We start from the raw sequence: 19,614 nt of genomic DNA on the forward strand, positions 1-19,614 counted from the left end.
AAAAGACAGCAGATTTGTCACAAGAAATCCTCACGGCCTGAAGGCACTGGTGGGATATAGTGGCAAAACTCTTTTCTTTTCTTTTCTTTTTTATTTTTTTAGTGACGAATCTCAATGAAATTAATGCATCGCCAAGAATACTTCACCCAGCCAGACATAGATTAAGGTTTGAAGAAAGAATAGTTTCATGAAAAAACAACAGCTCAGAAACTTTACAGACTCAAAACCAGCCTTAAAGGACAAACTAAAAGGTCTACTTTAAGCCAAAACAGAGTAACAGACACACTAAACTCCTACTAAAGGGATAATACTAACATCCATGGCAATTATCTCTATCAACATCAATGGACTAAATGCACCAGTTAAGAGACACAGAGTAGGAGCTGGAGTGGGGCACAGCAGTAGGTCCTTTGCCTTGCATGCGGCTGACCCAGGAAAGACCGCAGTTCAATCACCCATCATCTCATATGGTTCCCCAAGCCAGGAGTGATTTCTGAGTGCACAGCCAGGAGTAACCCCTGAGCATCACCGAATATAGCCAAAAAAAAATCAAGAGAAAAAGACAGAGAGACAGAGAGACAAAAAGAGAGAGAGAGACAGAGACAGGGTCAGAGATAGAGTGGCAAAATGGATTGCTGTCTACAAGAAACACATCTGAATAGTCAGGACAAACATAGACTCAAAGTCAAAAGTTGGAGGACAATTATTCAAGCAAACAACTCCCTTAAAAAGGCTGGAGTGGCCATACTTATTTCAGAAAACACAAACTATAGACTTTAAAAAAAGTTATAAGGGGGGCCAGAGAGGTGGCGCTAGAGGTAAGGTGTCTGCCTTGCAAGCAATAGCGTAGGACGGACCGTGGTTCAATTTCCCGGCGTCCCATATGGTACCCCCAAGCCAGGAGCAATTTCTGAGCACATAGCCAGGAGTAACCCCTGAGTGTCAAACGGGTGTGGTCCAAAAACCAAAAAAAAAAAAAGTTATAAGGGACAGAATGGACATTTCTTTTTTGTTTTTTTGTTTGTTTGTTTTGGGGTCACACCCAATGACGCTTAGGGGTTACTCCTGGCTAGCACTCAGAATTCACTCCTGGCTTGGGGACCATATGGGCACTGGGGGATCAAACCACAGTCTGTCCTAGGTTAGCGCATGCAAAGCAAACACCCTACCACTTGCACCACCGCTCCAGCCCCAGAAATAAACATTTTTAATAATCAAAGGATATGTACAGCATTAAGAAGTCATATTCCTAAACATATATGTACCCAATGAGGGACCAGAAAAATATAGGAAGGAAAACATCAATAGCAACAGAATAATAGTGAGAGACATCAACACTACCATTTGACCCCTTGATAGGACAACGAGAATAAAACCTAACAAGAATATATTAGCTCTGAAAGAAGCAATGAAAGAAAATGGACCTATGGGGCTGGAGTGGTGGCGCTAGAGGTAAGGCGTCTGCCTTGCAAGCGCTAGCCTAGGACAGACCGCAATTCAATCCCCCAGCATCCCATATGGCCCCACCAAGCAAGGACCGATTTCTGAGCGCATAGCCAGGAATAACCCCTGAGCGTCAATAGGTGTGGCCCAAAATCAAAAACAAATAAACAACAACAACAAAGAAAATGGGGCTCTAAATCCCCAGAAAAATGAATATGCATTCTTCTCCAATGCGCATGGACCATTCTTCAAAATAGACCACATGCCATCCCATAAAAAATATCTCTATAAAATAAAGAGGATGGAAATTGTACGAACTACCTTCTCCAATCATAATGCACTTTAATTAGAAGTGAATAAAAAACAGAAAGAGGAAAAAAATTAACACCTGGAAATTAAACAGCTCACTACTGAACACTGGTGGATCAAAGACAAAATCAAAGAGAAAAATCAAAAGATTACTGGAAACAAACAAGAATAAAATACAAATTAGCAAAATTTGTGGGACACAGCTAAAGCAGTATTAAGAGTTAAATTTATAGCTTCACAAGCATCCATCAAGAAGGGGCGTACATAAAAAATTTAGTGGCAGAGCTCATAAAATTGGAAAGTGAATGACAAAATGAACCAAAAATAGAAAGACAGTATGAAATAATAAAGCTTAGAGCAGAAATTAATTAATTGGGGCTGGAGAGATAGCGTGGAGGTAAGGCATTTGCCTTTCATGCAGGAGGTCATCGGTTCGAATCCCAGCGTCCCATATGGTCCCCCGTGCCTGCCGGGAGCAATTTCTGAGCCTGGAGCCAGGCATAACCCCTGAGCACTGCCGGGTATGACCCAAAAACCACACACACACACACACACACACACACAAAATGAAGTGAAAATCCAAAAATATCTGAAAGATCAATGAAAGCAAGAGTTGGTTCTTTGAGAGGTAAACAAGACTGATAAACCACTAGCCAAACTCACAAAGAAAGGAAAAGAGAGAAACATAATAAACTGAATAGGAAATAAAAAGGGAAAAATCATTAAGATACTACAGGAATTCAAGGGTAATCAAAGACTACTTTGAAAAACTTTATGCCACAAAACAAGAGAACTTGAAAGTAATAGATAAATTATTGAACTCTTATACCCTACCAAGGTTAAAACAAGACCCATCACTATTGAGGAAATTAAAATGGTAATCAAGGGGTCAGAGCAGTGGCGCAGCGGTAAAGCATCTTTCTTGCCCGCGCTAGCCTAGGACAGACCGCGGTTCAATCCCCCAGTGTTCCATATGATCCCCCAAGCCAGGAACTATTTCTGAGCACATAGCAAGGAGTAACCCATGTGTCACCGGGTGTGGCCCAAAAGACAAACAAAAAAAATATATGGTAATCACCGTCTTACCAAAAACAAAAGCCTAAACTCAGATGGATTCACTAATGAATTCTTTCAAACCTTTCAAGAGGCTCTTCCAGGAAACTGAAGAAACGAAAAAACTCCCAAATAGTTTTTATGAAGCTAACATGGATACCAAGAACAGACAAAGATGCCACCAAAAATTAGAATTACAAGCATATATCACTGATGAATACAGATGCAAAGATACTCAACAAAATCCTAGCAAATAAGATCCAACACCTCATCAAGAAGGTCATAAACCATGACCAAGTAGGATTCATTCCAGAGATGCAAGGACAATTTAATATATACAAGTCAATCAACTAGTTATACACCATATCAACAAAAGTAAAATTAAAAACCACAAATATGGGGGCCAGAGAGATAGCATGGAGGTAGGGCAATTGCCTCCCATGCAGAAGGACGCATCCCATATGGTCCCCCGAGCCTGCCAGGAGCGATTTCTGAGCACAGAGCCAGGAGTAACTCCTGAGCACTGCCGGGTGTGACCCAAAAACCAAAACCAAAACAAACGAAGGAACAAAACCACAAACATATCAATAGATGCAGAGAAAGCATTTGATAAAGTCCAACACCCATTATGATAAAAACACTGAACAACATTGGAATGGACAGAACTTTTCTCAATATAGTCAAAACCATTTACCACAAGCCCATGGCAAATATACTCAATGGAGAAAAACTGAAAGTCTTTTCCCTAAGATCTGGCACAATATAAGACTGTACCCTCTCACCACTCCAAATCAATATAGTATTGGAAGTACTTGCCATAGCAATTAGGCAAGAAAAAGATACAAGGGAATCCAGAAACGAAAGAAAAAAGGCAAGCTCTCATTGTTTACAGATGACATGATACTGTATTCAGAAAATCCTAACGACTCTACCAAAAAGCTTCTAGAAACAATAGATTCATACAGCAAAGTGGCAGACTACAAAATTAACACGCAAAAATCAATGGCCTTCTTATACACTAATAATAATGAGAAGAGATATTTAAAATTCCAATCACAAAAGTCCTACAAAAATTCAAATGTCTTTCAGTCAACTTAACTTTTAAAAAGGTGAAGGACCTAAACAAAGAAAACTACAAAACACTTCTTCAAGAAATAAAAGAGGACACAAGAAAATGTAGACATAAACCCCTGGGTTGGGAGGATTAAAATCATTAAAATGCCAATACTCCCCAAAGCATTATACAGATTTAATGCATGCCCTCCAGAAATATCCATGACATTCTTCAAATAAATAGATCAAACACTCCTGAAATTCATTTGAAACAATAAATGCCCACAAATAAATAAGCAACCCTTAGGAAAAAGATGGGAGTCATCACTTTCTTTAATTTTATATTGCAATACTAAGCAATAGTCATTAAACCACATAGTATTGGAATAAAGACAGACCCACAGATCAATGGAATAAACTTGAGTATTCAGAGAATGACCCCAGACATACAATCAACTGATATAGGGGCAAGAAACGAAAAATGGAGTAAGGAAAGCCTCTTCAACAGTGGTGTTGGGACAACTGGTGTCAGCCACGTGCAAAAAAAGTGAACTCAGATCTCTATCAACACCATGCACAAAGATCAAATCACAATGGATTAAAGATTTTGATATCAGACATGAAACTATTAGGTAAATAAAAGAAAACGTAGGCAAAACATCCCAAAACATTGAGATGAAAGGGATCTTCAAGGAGGAAACACCACTGTCTAAAAAAAGGGGAAGCAGAGCTAAACAAATGGGACTACATTAAACTGAGAAGCTTCTGCTATTCAAAGAAAACAGTGACTAGGGGCCAGAGTAGGTTATTTGCCTTGCATGCTGAACCAGGACGGACCTGGGTTCGATCCAGTATCCCAAATGGTCCACTGAACCTTCCAGGAGCAATTCCTGAGTGCAGGGCCCCTGTGGCCCAAAAAGGAAAAAGAAAACAGCAACTAGGTTTCTCCCACAGAATGGGAGAAACTTTTCACCCAATACTCATCAGATAAGGGGCTAATCTAAGATATACAAGTTACTTAACAACAGCACACAAAAAAAAAAACAAAACAAACAAAAAAAAAAAAACCACCAACATCTAACCCCATCCAAAAAATGGGAAGAAATGAATAGACATTTCCTCAAAGAAGAAATATAGATGGCCAAAAGACACATGAAAAATGTTCCACATCACTAATAATCAGGAAAAGGGAAATCAAAACAGCAATGAGATATTATCTCATGCCACATATCACAAAATCAAGAACAACCAGTGCTGGCATGGATGTGGTGAGAAAGGAAAACAATATGGATATTCCTCAAAAACTGGAAATTGAGCTCCTGTATCATCCAGGCAGACCACTCTTAGGAATAAACCCTAGGAACACAATAAACACAGTACAAAGATGTCCTCTGCATTTCTATGTTCATTTCAGCGCTGTTTACAGTGACCAGAGTCTGGAAGCAACCTGGATGACTTACAACAGCTGGGAAAGTGATGCACCTATATACAGTGGAGTGCAGCACAACTGTTGATGCCATGTGGTTGGATGGATATGAATAGACATGGAGACTATCGTTCTGAGTGAGTGAGTCAGAGGAAGAGGGATGGATGTGGAATGGTCTCACTCATCTGTGGGAATTAAGAGAAGTAAGGGAAGGTATGGTAGTAATACCCAGAGATGGTGGAGATGCAGGCCAGAAAAACCAAGCCATAATATTAAGACTTCCATTAAGAGTGGTGAGACAGTTAGAGAAATAACTACACTAACAACTGCCATGACAATAATAGTGAGAGAGAAATAGAAATGCTTATCCTTAAAGCAGGCAGGGTGGGAGAGGAAGGAAATAGGAACACTGGTGCTGGGAGGGTTACACTGGTGAAGGGTGGTATACGTTCAATGACTATGAAACTATGAACATTTTTGCAACCATATTGCTTAAATAAAGAAATTACAAAAAAATAAAATAGTATCTCGAAATACCTAGGTAATCTGTGTAATGTTCCCGGTTAAACCAAGTCTGGGTTCACCTAAGTTACTATCACTTATAACCTCAATAAGCTCAATATAGTCTTAGTTCATTATAGATCAACAATCTGTTTTCCATACCACAACCTTTAAAATGCAAATCAGAAAATATCTACCTTCCTGAACAATATTTTCAAGTAACTTCTTACTGTCTAAAAATAAAGCCCTAATTCTATATATTCACCACCAAATGAGCTTGATGGCCTCAACCTATCTGTTTGTTCAATTTCCTGTCATTCTGCATTACTTACTAGACCAACTCTATATCTTTGTGTGATTTGTGTGACAGCTACCCACACCTTCTTTTAATACTCCACCAGTTTCTTCTGTCTCTTCTAACCTACTTAACTACTGTATTTTTCGCTCTATAAGACACACCTGACCAGAAGATGCAGTTTTTAGATGCTCTCCTCCCCTGCACTCAGGCTTCAGCTCCAGGCAGCATTCGCTCCATAAGAAACTTTTAGGGAAAAAGAAGTGCATCTTATGGTATAAAAAATACAGTACTTCCTACATATTTGGCAAAGATTAATTAAAACCATTATACCATATCACAAAATCATGGACCCATTTTCCTTTTATCATCTAATTTTGCAATTTCTTCTTATAGTTATTTGTTTCACCTACATTACTTTACTACAGTATAAACTCAAAAAGAAAAACTATTTCTGTGCTTGCTTCTCATGATAGCTATCACAGATGTGTCAGGCACTCTACATTTTATAAAACAATATTTTACATTTTAATATTTTAAAAATTACCACTGCAGTTGAATCCAAGAAAATAAATATTTTTGACATCTAAAAGTACCATTTTACAGGCCTGAGTTGGGGCACAAGCTGTAGGGTGTTCGCCTTGCCCACGCTAGCCTAGGAGGGACTGTGGTTCAATCCCCCTGCATCCCTTATGGTCCCCCCAGCCAGGAGTCATTTCTGAGCACACAGCCAGAAGTAATCCCTGAGCATCACAGGGTGTTGCCCAAAAAGCAAAAAAAAAAAAAAAAAAAAAAAGCACCATTTTATGTGAATTCTGATAACACAGTATTAAATTTATAAACCTGAATAGATTATACAATAAAATGTAAAGGGCAGGAGAGGTGGCACTAGAGTAAGATGTCTCTGCCTTGCAAGTGCTAGCCAAGGAAGGACCAAGGTTCGATCCCCCAGCATCCCATATGGTCCCCCCAAGCCAGGGGCAATTTCTAAGCGCTTAGCCAGGAGTAACCCCTGAGCATCAAATGGGTGTGGCCCGAAAAAAAAAATAACTTAAAGCTACAGGCCGGAGAGATAGCACAGCGGTCAGGTGTTTTCCTTGCACACAAACGGCCCAGGACCGACAGTGGTTAGATCCTGAGCCTACCAGGGACAATTTCTGAGTGCAGAGATAGGTGTAACCCCTGAGCATTGCAGGTATGACCCAAAAACAAAACAAACAAACAAACAAACAAAAAACCTTAAAGCCACAATTTCAAATTTTCACATATAGTTTATAGTTTCCTTTCTCCCTAATAACCATCATGTTTTATTGCTGGTTTATCTATTTATTTCATTCCATTTTTCTAATTATTTTTAGCAGAAAGAAAGTAATTTCAATACCAGTTACTCCATCACTGGATGGAAAAGGTAATCTCCACTACTGGTTTTTTTGGGGGGTGGGGCTCATTGTTGTTGTCTGTTTTGGGGCCACACACAGTGGTGTTCTGCCCCCAGGAATCACTACTATCAAGTTCAGGGGACTATTTGGGTTGACAGGAATCAAATCCAGGTTGGCTGTATACAAAGCAAGTGCCTTATCTACTATACTATAACTCCAGCCCCTCCACTTAAATTTTTTATTAAAGTTTCAAATTTTCTGTTTTGAACATGTAATACTTTAAATCCATCTAAGTTTGTTGAAGTATGTGTGAGATTGAGCTATAGCTTTATCTACTTCTAAACTAATGGGGCCATCAAACTCCACACCCAACCAAACTCCTCTACCCCTGCAGACAGGCACATTTAAGTTTAGTGGTTGCAGCTTAGATCTCATGTTTTTAGTGTTGCTGAGTCTATTCTTTCAGTTTGTCATTATCTCTCTCCTACATCACCAATATAACAGAAGCCCAGGCCCCTCTTTACCCAGTCTTCCTTTTCTCATCTTCTTTCCCGTCTTGATTTATTTTCTTCTCTGTCCTTTTCATTCCTAGGCTCTAGGGTCAAGGATGACAGAGGCATCCCCCGTTTATGACATTACCTCTCCTAATATAATCATTTAATATACCACAGATAAGGAAGATCATCCTGTGTTTGTCTTTCTTCTGGCCTATTTCCTGCATAGCTTCCAGTTCCAAACAAATTACAGCAAATTGTATGATTTCTTTTTTTTTTTGGGGGGGGGGGGCCACACCCAGCAGTGCTCAGGGGTTACTCCTGGCTGTCTGCTCAGAAATAGCTCCTGGCAGGCACGGGGGACCATATGGGACACCGGGATTCGAACCAACCACCTCTGGTCCTGGATTGGCTGCTTGCAAGGCAAACACCGCTATGCTATCTCTCCGGGCCCAAATTGCATGATTTCATCGTTCCTTGCAGCTGCATAGTATTCTGTTATGTATATGTACCATGTCTTCCTAATTCATTCATCTGTTGTTGGACACCTAAGTTGATTCTATATCTTAGCCAAGGTAAGATAAGAATTCTATCTTGGGGGCCGGGCGGTGGCGCTCGAGGTAAGGTGCCTGCCTTACCTGCGCTAGCCTAGGAGACGGACCGCGGTTCGATCCCCCGGCGTCCCATATGGTCCCCCAAGCCAGGAGCGACTTCTGAGCGCATAGCCAGGAGTAACCCCTGAGCGTCACCGGGTGTGGCCCAAAAACCAAAAAAAAAAACAAAAAAAAAAAAAAGAATTCTATCTTGTGATAGGATTTTTGAAATTTGTTTTATCTTTGCTAATAATAAACATATAACCTGGATAGAAGCCCCTTATCTAAGTGTACACCTTGAGGTCCAAATCTTGGAGCTTTGTAATTATATTTTCTTCAGTGTATTTTATAGTTTCTGGTCAGATCACTAGATCTTTAAACTGATTTCTGCATAAGGTCTAAGATATGGCTCAAGTTTTAATTTCTTATATGTAGTTATCCAGTTTTCCCAACATAATTTGTTGAAGAGCCTATCTTTATTCCCTATCATGTTCTCAGCTTTTTTTTTTTTTGGGGGGGGGGTCATACCCAGTGGCACTCAGGAGTTACTCCTGGCAGGTTCATCATACGGGATGCCAAGATTCGAAACGGGTCTGTCCTGTGTTAGCCGTGTGCAAGGCAAACGCCTTACTGCTGTGCTATTACTCCGGCCCCTGTTCTCCACTCTTTAATCAAAAATTAATTGTTTTATATATAAGGTTAAAAGCTTTTTATATTTTTCCTTATATATATCTTACATCTCTGCTATATTTATTCTCCATTGTATTTGTTCTCTTTTCTTTTCTTTTTTTTTTTTTTTTTTTTTTTGAGAGAGGCCTGATTGGGGGGGGGGGGCGCACAACTAGTATTGCTCTGAATTTACTTTTGTGTAAGTGATCAGGGGTCATTCCTGAAGGTTTGAAGGGACCATATGGAGTATCAGGGGTCAAATCTGGGTTGGTACAAGGCAATACCTCTGCTGTGTTATTGCTCTGGTCCCTCTGATGCAATTCTTAATATTATTAATGTTCTTATTTCTCACTATGTTTCCTTTTTTATGGAGGTGTTGAGGCCCCACATCTAGCTGTACTCCTGGCTCTACACTCAGAAAACACTCCTGGTAGGACCAAAGGACCATATGGGATGCCAAGGATTAAACTTTGGCCAGCTACAGGCAAGGCAAGCGCCTTACCTGCTATAACTATCACTCTGGCCCATATCACATTTCTGAATAACTGCTGAGATAAGAAACAAAACCTACTTGTGTCTAAATATTATATCTAGTCACTATTAAATTCTATTATATATAGCTATCTAAATGCTACTGCATCAGCAATCTGTGTTATTGATACCTTAGTATAACTATTACTTCATGCTAGAATAACCATATCAATGGTTTTCCTTTTGCTGTGGTGGTAATAATGCTGGTGGAGTGGTGCTTGGGGACTAGAGTTATGTCCAATATTCTATGCCCAATGCATTATGGTTTTATGGCCCTAAGGAGCTGGAGATCAAACTCAAGGATCAAACATATGCAAAGCATGTTCTCTACCGTTGTGTCAAATCCCAGGACCCACAACAACTTCTAATTTGTCCCCCATTCTCTGTGTGTGTAACTTAGCAAAGGTTGTAAGAAAGATAAAAATGCTTGCTCTCAGGGCCAGAGCAATAGCACAGCAGCAGGGCATTTGCCTTGCACACAACACAGCTACCCAGGATGGACCTGAGTCCCATATGGTCCCACAAAGCAGGAGCGATTTCTGAGTGTAGAGTCAGGAATAACCCCTGAGTGTCACTGGGTGTGGGCTCCACCCACAAAAAAAAAAAAACAAAAAAACCTTGCTCTCTCTTTTTCTAGCCTTCGTATATATTAACCCTCTTGTCCTTTTTATCAACCTAATGACTGCTCATTCTTTCCATTTCTTTTCTTTATTTTTTTTTGGGGGGGGAAGGGTTAGAGTCACACCCAGCAGTGCTCAGGGGTTACTCCTGGCTCAATGCTCAGAAATCACCCCTGGCAGGCACAGGGGACCATATGGGATGCTGGGATTCGAACCACCATCCTTCCACATGAAAGGCAAATGCCTTACCTCAGTGCTATCTCTCCGGCCCCTATTCTTTCTATTTCTAATTACTATTTTAACTACTACTCAGAGTGCTAAATCCTCCCTATCTCATACTACGCTCAACTGTTTTTCTCAATTTATATAATTTTTATTAGTTTTAATATTATGGGCCACATATTTCCAGACCCTAACAAGGTATCTGACATTAGCAAAAAATCATGAATATAAGTACCCAGTCTCATTAACATTGAGTCACTATTTTTCAGATCAAGGAACATACAAAACTCTACCTGCGGTTGAATAAATGCAAGACACCCACCCACCACCACCACTACCCACTACCACCACCACCACCACCACCACCACCACCATAAAGAAGAAAAAAAAAAAAGAAATGCAAGACACATTACTCGCCCATGCTATTTTTTAGAAGACAACCAAAATACATACTTATAGTTTAACGTTTTGTTTTTATAAGCATTTTGAATAACTATAAGCCTATAAAAAAAAGGAAAAATACAAAGCATAATAGAAATATAAAGTACTATGATTTTTATTCAAATGAATGATAAACTATCTTCTTTTGCCAAAGAACTTGGAAAAGTCTCAGGAAAGTCAAGCAATTTGGTCAATTTAATGTTTATATTTATATTATAAATACTTGCATTTATTCAAAGCACATGTTCACACTAAAGTTTTTTTATCATGTTTATACTGAAATTTTATTTTAGTGAGATGGGGGCCTCCAAAGCAGTGTTCAGAAAGCCCTTCAGGATTCTGAGTCAACCAGGCCTACAATGCAATGAAAATGTCGGGAGTGCAGTACTGCCTTGCAGTGCCAAAAATCACTCAGATCACTTAATGGTGCCCTGGAACCTCTAGAGCTACACCCATCAATGCCTGGAGACTAATGTGTACTGGAGATCAAACTGGAATCGACCACGTGTGTGTTATGCCTTAAACACTCTGCGATCTCTTCAGGCCTCTTAAATTAACTTTTTGTTTTTCCTATGAAGCAGGAAAACAGTATATTTGGGACATAAACTGTTTTATTGAGTCATGTAGGTATGTTCCGATCTCAGCACCATATTTAAAGACAAACCACCAAGCACCTTTCAGAATTAAAAAAAAAAAAAAAAGAATGCTGGGACCAGAGCACTAGCACATCAAGTAGGGCATTTGCCTTGCACACAGAAGACCTAAGTTAGTTCCCCAGCATCCTATATGGTACCTGAGCCTGCCAAGAGTAATTTCTCAGCACAGAGCCCTGAGCGCCAGCTGGATATGACCCAAAAACAAAAAAACAAAAAACAAAAAACTTTTTTTTTGTTTGTTTGTTTTTGGGCCACACCCAGCGGTGCTCAGGGGTTTCTCCTGGCTGTTCGCTCAAAAATAGCCCCTGGCAGGCACGGGGGACCATATGGGACACCGGGGTTCGAACCAACCACCTTTGGTCCTGGATCGGCTGCTTGCAAGGCAAACGCCGCTGTGCTATCTCTCCAGGCCCCAAAAAACTTTTTTTAAAAAAGGAATGTTGGGGCCAGAGAGAGAGAGCACAGTGATAAGGCGTTTGCCTTAGACGCAGAAGGACGGTGGTTCGAATCCCGGCATCCCATATGGTCCCCTGAGCCTGCCAGGAGCGATTTCTGAGCATGGAGCCAGGAGTGACCCAAGCGCTGCCAGGTATGACCCAAAACAAAACAAAATAAATAAAAATAAAAAAGGAATGTTACCCACAGTAGTATATATCTTTTGGCAATTCTAGAGCAGCCATTTTTAATGCAACAACTTCTGAGTGCACAGAACAAAAAACAGATAATGAAACCCTTACCTGTGTTGTCTCCTGTACCCCAGTCATTTGGTATCTCCTCATCCTTTCAAATACCGAGTGATCTGCACAGCCTCCCTGTGGCCCATATTTGTGGGGATAGTCTAAAACACAAAAGACAAAATACCACCGCTGTCACATATTTAGATATTTAAAAGACCTTCTAAATAAAATGTTAGCTGTCATAACTAATGAGCACCATCAGAAAGGCAATTATGCTATGTACTATAATTTTAAAACATGGTCGGCTCCTAAATTCTTCCTCAATAAAACATCACTAATCTCTAGATTTTGTCATAGAGATGATTTGTGGATTCTAAAAATGGACAATCAGCATTCTTTATTCCAAGTTTAACTTTACCAACCAGTTCTGCTTGAAATTATAAAGCATCTAACACTGCAATTTACTTCATTTTGTAATTAAGAACTTTCACTTCTAACACATTAAATATCCTATGCTACTAATGCACAAATCTACCCCTTAAGTTAAGCTAGCAGAGTAAGGAATTTGGCTTTCGTTCCTTTCAATGAACATCAGTTGCACTGAAGAAAATGTGCCCTAGAAACATGTTCTATGGAACAATGAAAATCAAATAAGTTTAGATTTAGTCAATGATAATTCAAGTGAATGCTTTCAACCAATAACTATTTCATTATCATTTGTTTTTATAATAAAAGAAATTTCTTATCCTTAACTAAATTATATTTCCAGATAGCTATTCAATTTAGTCAATAAAAAGTTCATTCTGCTCTGAGTTTACATACGTCTCTCTTGTTAAGACCTTCCTTATTTTGTGAACATATTCTAGAATTCAATCAAGTAATCATAATTAAGAGAACTCTGAAAATAAAAAATTGAGAAATAGGGGCCGGCGAGGTGACGCTAGAGGTAAGGTGTCTGCCTTGCAAGCGCTAGCCAAGGAAGGACGGAGGTCCCCCCAAGCCAGGGGCGATTTCTGAGTGCTTAGCCAGGAGTAATCCCTGAGCATCAAACGGGTGTGGCCTGAAAAAAAAATTGAGACATAGCTGGGAAGCACTGAAATATCCCTTTTATTTATGGATATAAAACAAAGAATTAGGGCTGGAGTGGTGGCGCAAGCGGTAAGGCATCTATCTGCCTTGCATGCACTAATCTACGACGGACCATGGTTCGCTCCCCCAGCTTCACATATGATCCACCAACCCAGGAGCAATTTCTGAGACCATAGCTAGGAGTAACCCCTGAGCATCACCGGGTGTGACCCAAAAAACAAAAAACAAACAAAAAGACATAGAATTAGAAATCAAAGAGATAGCACAGCAGGTATGGTGTCTGCCTTGCACACAGCCGACCTAGGTTCAATCCCTGATACCACATTTGTCTCCTGAACCGAACCAGGAGTGATCCCTGAGAGCAGAGTAGTCAGGAGTAAACCCTGAGCACTGCTGGGTGTGGAACCACAAATTAACAATACACAAATAAAATTAAATAAACCAAATTGTCAAAAATTCTACTTGCAGTTTTTTGTTTGTTTTGTTTTAGGGCGACACTCGGCAGTGCTTAGGGGTTACTCCTGGCTCTGCAAACAAGAATCACTCCCAGCAGGCTCAGGGAACCATATGGGATGCTAGGGACCGAAAATGGGTCAATTGCCTACAAGACAAATGCCCTACCCAGCGTGCTATCTGCTCAGGCCTCTACAGTTTCTTTAGATAATATAGAACCAAGGGTCCAGAGATAGATCAGCAGGTAACCACCTGAGTTACAAGTATGAGGTCATGAGCACAAGACCCAATATACCACAACTAGTGTATATGAGAATTGTAGCTCCTGGAAAGCGGAAAGCACTGCAGCCAAAATGTGCATGAGCAGCGCAAGTGTGCCAATCTGATACAAAGAAAAACAAGAGAAAAAACTATTTTTAATCAAGAATATAAATCTAAATAGGCTAGGGGGTGTAAGCAATCAATCTATACTGATACCTTTAAAGGTTTTTTCCTTATTTTTTTGTGAGAATTTTTTCTTATTTTTTGTGAGGACCATACAGTGCTTGGAGGAACATGTGATGCCTATAACCAAATGCCTGGTCTCTTCCATGCAAGGTACTTGAGTCAAAATCCCAATCTCTGTGTTAAATTAGTTTTTCTCAGAGTTCAAGATTACAAAAACTTGGGCCCGGAGAGATAGCACAGCGGCATTTGTCTTGCAAGCAGCCGATCCAGGACCAAAGGTGGTTGGTTCGAATCCCGGTGTCCCATATGGTCCCCCATGCCTGCCAGGAGCTGTTTCTGAGCAGACAGCCAGGAGTAACCCCTGAGCACCGCTGGGTGTGGCCCAAAAACCAAAAACAAAAAAAAAAAAAAAAAAAAAAAAAGATTACAAAAACTTGGAGCCAGAGCAGTGGCACAAGTGGTAGGGCATTTGCCTTGCATGAGTTAACCTAGGATGGACTGCAGTTTGTCATTCTCCCCCCCCCCCGAGTCCCATATGGCCCCCCAAGCCAGGAGTGATTTCTAAGCACATAGCCAGGAGTAACCCTGAGCGTCACTGAGTGTGGCCCAAAAAAATAAATAAAAGATTACCAAAATTGTAAAATTTCAATCAATAAAGGATGGCTTAAGTTTTGCGTGTATACATTTATTTAGGCAATTAGCAGTCAAGCATTATTACTAAGTAGGACAACCTTGCATAAGTGATTTCTGTTGTAATATAACAATAAAACACAATGCATTATTCTTTTCAAAATATTCTTTTCATAAATAATGAGACATACTAAAAAAGTGAGAAATTCCACAAGTTACTTGACCTAGATATGTGGTTAAAAAAAAAAAAGAGAGAGAAAGGCCAAGAGATAATACAGTGGTTAAAGTACATGCCAGGCACACACCAACCAAAGTTCAATTTCCGTCACTACCTAACACTAAAATGAGCATCTCAAAGTATTCAGGAATAAAACAAAAATATTTGTGTAATAAATAAAAGTACCACTTCTTGTAATCTAGTGAGGAAAGCCAAAACAGAATAGATATCTCTTTCATATATTTGAGCAACTCTAGAATAGATATCTCTTTCATATATTTGAGCAATTCCTATTGCATAACACCTGAATAAAATATATTTTCCAAATATTCATAATACTACACATGTCCTTTATTGCATCAATGCATTGGTACTGATGCTAGGCATGTGATTACTGATATTAAGGCTCCATACAAATAAGCACTGAATAACAAGCATCTCATCTACCTAATAAAATATAGAGCTGATATATTTATAAAAATAAACAAACACAAATAAACATACATATATTTTTGCTATATATATGTGTAATTTATATTAGATCTCTACCTTTTCTCTATAAGATTAACAGCTACACAAGCACATGTATACATACCAAGCAACTACTACTGAAAAGAAACCACCATCTAACAGACCTCTACTGGGAAAATAATGGCCTATCAAGAATACTGAATATGGGCCGGGTGGTGGCGCTGGAGGTAAGTGCCTGCCTTGCCTGCGCTAGCCTAGGACGGACCGCGGTTCGATCCCCCGGCGCCCCATATGGTCCCCCAAGAAGCCAGGAGCAACTTCTGAGCGCATAGCCAGGAGTAACCCCTGAGCGTCACAGGGTGTGGCCCAAAAACCAAAAAAAAAAAAAAAAGAATACTGAATATACTCTCCCACCCTCTGGTTACTTTGGCTTGAATCATGGGTCCAATATCAGTAGCTATGTTTCAGGTAACTACCTCTTTTAATACATTATCTGGAGAGATCACAAGACTCTTTCTATTGTGTTCCTCATCTCCACCAGAAGGATGTAGCAGGAATCAGAGCACTTCTTATTCATAGGAAGACAGTTCCTTGCCCCTCACTCATCAAACATTATAAATTTACCACTTTCTGCCTTGGATCCATCAAGACTATTTCCATTATGGTAAAGTTTTACATTCCTAAGTTTATGTCATCAAACAGTCTAAACTTCAGGCAGTTGCTATACTCAAAAATAAAGAAATACTCTCTATTTCTTTATTCTTAGATTCCAGCTTACTGTCACTCTCTCTGACACTACCCTATAATAATTCTTAATGATTGTAACATGGAGATTGATAACTTATCACAGCACTCTTTTTTTCCTAACAATCTTCTACCTCATAGCTCCATGATTGTGAATCTATAATAGCTGATCACAAATCTTTTCATCATCTCAACTTTCACATCATACTTTCTTTCTACCACTCCTCCTTTTTGAACATTTCCTCTAGTCTCCAATCCAATTTAAGTTTCTTTCTCTCCGTTTCTTTGTGAGTTTTGCTAGTGGTTTATCAATCTTGTTTATTATTTCAAAGAACCAACTTTTGCTTTCATTGATTTTTCAGATTGATTGATTTCCACTTCATTGATTTCTGTTCTAAGCATTGTTATTTCCTCTGTCTATCTATTTATGGCTCCTTTTATTGATCATTTTCTAATTTTATAAGCTGTGTCTCCTCTAGTCTCCAATAATCATTTCAACACAACCAGTAAGAGACTTCAGTTCCCCAATGCTACCAATTACTTTTCTACTCTCTCACTAATTACACTTACTCCCCTCCTTATTCATCTTATTATTATAATAATTATTTTTTATAATATATATAATTATTATTTATAATAATAATCAATTATTATTATAATTACTCCACTTCATTTGCCTTGTCCTCTCCTTGCCACCTCCTCCCAACTCCAGCCTGCACTCTATTTAAATTTAACTCTCCATCTGCAGTTGAAAGTAACTTTGAGGAAAACTTCTGATTGACTAGTCTCATTCAAAAAATCAATCATGCAATTCTTTAAATAAATTTTAGAAATAATCCATCATGTCCTAACATGGTTGCTTGATATCACCAGGCAATATTATTATACTTACAGTCCTATTTCAATCAAACATAATCACATTGGGAAGGGCAGTAAATGTGACATATGAAACTATGAAAAGTAAAAAGTGATCCTACAAAGCAATTGGGAGGACTACAATTCTTCCTGGTCATTTAAATATTATTCAAATGTCTAGAAAAGATAACTCAATAGGATGGATATACACTTTGTATGCAAAAGGCCCAGGTTTGATCCCTGTAACACATGGTGTCCTGAGAACAGAGCCAGGAGTAGTGTCCAAATACCACCAATTGTGTGATCAAAACAACAACAAATATTGGTCAAAATATTATTTTATTAACCGGCCAGACAGATAGTACAATATTGATAGTGCTGGCTAAAGGTACCTGACATACATCTGACCAGTTTGGTGCCCAGCATTGTATGGTCCTGAGCATCAACACAGACAGCACTGGGAGGGAGATTCACATAATTGCAGCCCCATAAGGCAAGTATGGTATCATATCCATGTCGATGCATTGAAACACCAGTTTGGTTGGCCAATTGGCTCTCGGGTTAACTCTAGGGGGCTCCTGAGCTTAACTTGAACAGGCTCCCTGACACTCAAATAAATAGTAGCAAGACCTGATTATTTGTAAAACATTAGAAATAACAAAATTATAATATTTTAAATCATACGTTTTCCTTTATAAATTATATTTCACATATGATAAATTAAAGACACACATTCTTGGGACCGGGGCAGTGTCTCAAAGGGCTGGAGCACACCTGGAAGCTCAGGGGATCCCAGTACTTCAAGGCTTCCCTGTACCCAAGGGTATAAGTTCCCTACTTCCTAACACATACTGTTTCTTCTAGAAAGCTCCAGATTTAGGGTTTAAAAAGAAATTTCCCAAAGACACAAAATAATATTGACATATACATCGAATTATGCCAATGCATGACTCTTTCAAAACAAAAGTATAAATTTTCCTGTATTATATTTTTCAAAACTTCTAAAAGAATTGATTACCCAGGTCACCTAGTAATGAAGAAAATGAACATTTTCTCTCCAAAATTACCAACGATATTAAGCCCCATTTCTAGAAAATGTCTTTGTTCTTCTAATGAATAAGCCCTCATTGAGATGCTAAATCATAGGCCACACTGTAGCTGCCCTGAAAAGGCCAAACAACATATTCTTTCACAAAGAATGACTCATTGCTGTAAAGACTCAGACCATTGAAAACAAAGATCAGCTTTAAAGCCATTGCCTTTCTTCCAGTTCCTCTGCATGCCAAACTCCAGCTTTTGTTGTAGAAGGCAACAAATATAAATTATGCATATACTGTGATACCACCTCAGACAGGAAATAGCTCTCAATTCTCCATTCCAAGAAAGGGGAATATTTTCAGTTGAGATTCCCTGTCCTATAGAACCAGGAATGAAACACTTCTCACACAGAAATGATAGCCCACTAAGGCTCACTACTCCCAGTAAAGTATTCCTCCTGTAATTGGCAGATTAGAAAAATTTGCCTTAGCTATGACAAGACTATGAAGTCTAAACTTGGTATAACTGCTCCAATAACATGTCACCAAACACTAATTTCAGACTGTCTCTCTTTTAGTATATCAATTGTACTCACAAAGTATAACTGGTTTAGTAAATATCTAAAGGAAAGACACACAATGAACATGGAGGTAGAAAAAAAGAATGTGCTTCCCCTTTGTTACTCCCACATCATTTTTCTCTAGTACTCCCTACTTCATCTCTTATTCAAATGTCTATTTCTGTTGGAAATGTCTATTTCTGGGGCCGGTGAGGTGGCGCTAGAGGTAAGGTATCTGTCTTGCAAGCGCTAGCTAAGGAAGGACCAAGGTTCAATCCCCCGGTGTCCCATATGGTCCCCCAAGCCAGGGGCAATTTCTGAGCACTTAGTCAGGAGTAACCCCTGAGCATCAAACGGGTGTGGCCTGAAAAACCAAAAAAAAAAAAAATGTCTATTTTTATTTCTTGTAAAGTGGGGAATATAGTTTAATGGTCCTTGGAAAGGAGTGTGGTCTCCTACAAACCAGAGATAAGAAAATAGCCAGTCATGGTCCTTCCTAATCATGGTTTTTAAATGAAAGTGCAAGTGCGTGCGTGTGTGTGTGTGTGTGTGTGTGTGTGTGTGTGTGTGTGTGAGAGAGAGAGAGAGAGAGAGAGAGAGAGAGAGAGAGAGAGAGAGAGAGAGAGAGAGAGAGAAGTAGAACATGAGATCATTAGCTCAATAGGAAATATGTTGTCCTATTATTCTGATCAATTAAAATATAATCTCTATACTCTAAAGTGCACTGAAATAGAACCTTTGTGGAGACA

General features: G+C 39.3%; 1 protein-coding gene across 1 annotated transcript in view; it reads right to left on the bottom strand.

Moving 5' to 3' along the window:
* Window positions 1–19,614, bottom strand: part of ADAM10 (ADAM metallopeptidase domain 10) — a 96,146-nt gene that overhangs the window by 35,213 nt on the left and 41,319 nt on the right. The window contains exon 4 of the mRNA XM_049773656.1: window positions 12,423–12,523. Coding sequence (XP_049629613.1) covers window positions 12,423–12,523 — 101 coding nt within the window. The remainder of the gene's footprint in view (window positions 1–12,422; window positions 12,524–19,614) is intronic.

This window comes from Suncus etruscus, chromosome 5 (assembly GCF_024139225.1).
Source record: "Suncus etruscus isolate mSunEtr1 chromosome 5, mSunEtr1.pri.cur, whole genome shotgun sequence".
NCBI classification, from domain to species: domain Eukaryota; kingdom Metazoa; phylum Chordata; class Mammalia; order Eulipotyphla; family Soricidae; genus Suncus; species Suncus etruscus.